Source organism: Octopus bimaculoides, chromosome 4 (assembly GCF_001194135.2).
Source record: "Octopus bimaculoides isolate UCB-OBI-ISO-001 chromosome 4, ASM119413v2, whole genome shotgun sequence".
Taxonomy (NCBI): domain Eukaryota; kingdom Metazoa; phylum Mollusca; class Cephalopoda; order Octopoda; family Octopodidae; genus Octopus; species Octopus bimaculoides.
The window spans coordinates 83,022,443-83,024,344 of NC_068984.1; the positions used below are offsets into that span (position 1 = coordinate 83,022,443).

Consider the following 1,902-nt stretch of genomic DNA (forward strand, 5'->3'; position numbering starts at 1 on the left):
TTATCCATTTCTGCTACCTTGTTGTCGTGTTGTCGTAGATTAGCTGTCCTCGAACTGAGTTTTAGTTTTTGGATAGTCGGTCGAAAAACTAAGGTGCAACTCACAGATTTATTGTTTCAAATATACTACATCTCCAAGTGGTAAATTGGCGAAGTCGCTAGAACGTTGAATACAATGTATGTCTGAATCTGCATGAGTGAATGTGTGATGGTGCTAATCTGTGTGTGTGTGTGTGTGTGTGTGCGTGCGCGTGCGTGTGTGTATGTATGTGTGTATGAGTGTATGAATGCAAGCGTAAGACAATGTGAACCACTGCGCATGTGGCTATATGTATGTGTGTATGTGTGCGTGTTCGTATGTGTGTGTATGTGTTTGCATGTGCGTACTTGTATATGTGCTAGTGCATGCATGTATATGTCAATGATAACTTGCAGTGCTCATACATGTAAACAAATCACCTACCAACACACAAATCTCTGCAAGGAAACGCAGGAATTCGACCTGTGCATTTCGGAAAGATGAGGCCGCAATAAAAGCCCATCAGTTGTTTGGAACATCTTCGATCCAGTAAAGGTTCAACTACAGTTCGAAAGCGTTGCCGAGCAGCAGTCTGGTTATCGTCACCAAACAGATTTGGGAAAAATGTCTGAGAATAACCTAAAGATATACAGGGATGAAACACCAACGGTTGGCAGCGAGCTGTAAATAGAGAAATGAGAAAAAGAGCATTAACATATAAATTAATGGTTTCTAATTTAGACAAAAGGTTGGCAATATTGAAGTCGATACCGCCTATCCCAGTACTTCACTGGTACTTTTCGACCCTGGGGGGATGATTGGCAAAGTTTATCTCGGTAGAATCTGACTTCAGAACATAAAGCCTTTTTTCGACGATTCTGCCAGCTCTCCGCTTTTACTTGTAAATTTATGGCTAAGACTTAAGGGGTTATTCTTGTCGAAAACATCGGACTGATGCGAACATGCTTTTATGACGGGAACTAGTAATGTAAACTATCCTGCCACTGACGACCGGATTACTGCTAACCTATGCTCTAGGAACAGCTCTAGGAACAGCTCAACAGTGTGTCTCTTAGATTAAATAAATGGATGTGAATTAATAGATCAAGAATTCGATTTTCTTCTAGCCCATCCTCCAGGCCCGACTCTTCGACATTACTTGTTTTCAGTTTTATAATTTAACACTAAATAATAGCAATTAATGTAAAAAAAAAAAATTGAACAAAACAAAAAACGAAAATTTTCAAAGCTTTTTTTGATTATTAAAATGAACTGTTATGATTTACCATTTTCCCCATAATATATCCGGTACTAGTAAAAGCTCTGTTACTCAAAACATGGGCTTATTTCATTTAATGGTTAATCCATCTCTGCTGCTAGTATCAATGTATAATCTTTCTTTCTGGTGGCCGTCAAGTAGTTATTATAAACTAGGACAAATAAGCAGAGAGGAGAATATTTCATTCAAAATATACAATAGAAACTTAGGTTTAGGTGAATCTGGTCTTCTTTTATTAAATTACGATTAGTTAAATAAAACAATAAGTAGCAAGTAATATCTAAAAAGGTTTTTCAGTCTGTCTCATGGCGAGAATTGAAAAGGCGTTGCCCCAGAAGATGGCGAAGGAGATGCGCTGGGACAAGCACTGTGACTCAAGGGGCTCGCGCGAATGGATAGCTATATCCGCCCCTATATCGGGGAGCAGGGATGTGGTCTAGGGGCCGAGAACGCCGGAGGTATCCCCTGCAACAAGTTCGACCACAAATCTGTCAGAGAATCGCCGATACTTTGACGGTTTGCCATTCTCGACTTGATGAGCAACTGAACACACCAGGTTGCCGTTGGAAAAGGTATCTCGGCATGTGATATTCCAGATGAGGGGC

The 1,902-nt window shown here is 40.2% G+C and overlaps 1 protein-coding gene across 2 annotated transcripts in view; it reads right to left on the bottom strand.

Moving 5' to 3' along the window:
• LOC128247600 (uncharacterized) overlaps window positions 1-1,902 on the bottom strand; it is a 118,733-nt gene that overhangs the window by 12,825 nt on the left and 104,006 nt on the right. For both annotated transcript variants that reach the window (XR_008263948.1, XM_052967176.1), the window contains exon 6: window positions 463-699. Coding sequence is in view for 1 of the 2 variants with exons in the window: in XM_052967176.1 (XP_052823136.1) it covers window positions 463-699 (237 nt within the window). In the remaining variant the exon portion in view is untranslated. The remainder of the gene's footprint in view (window positions 1-462; window positions 700-1,902) is intronic.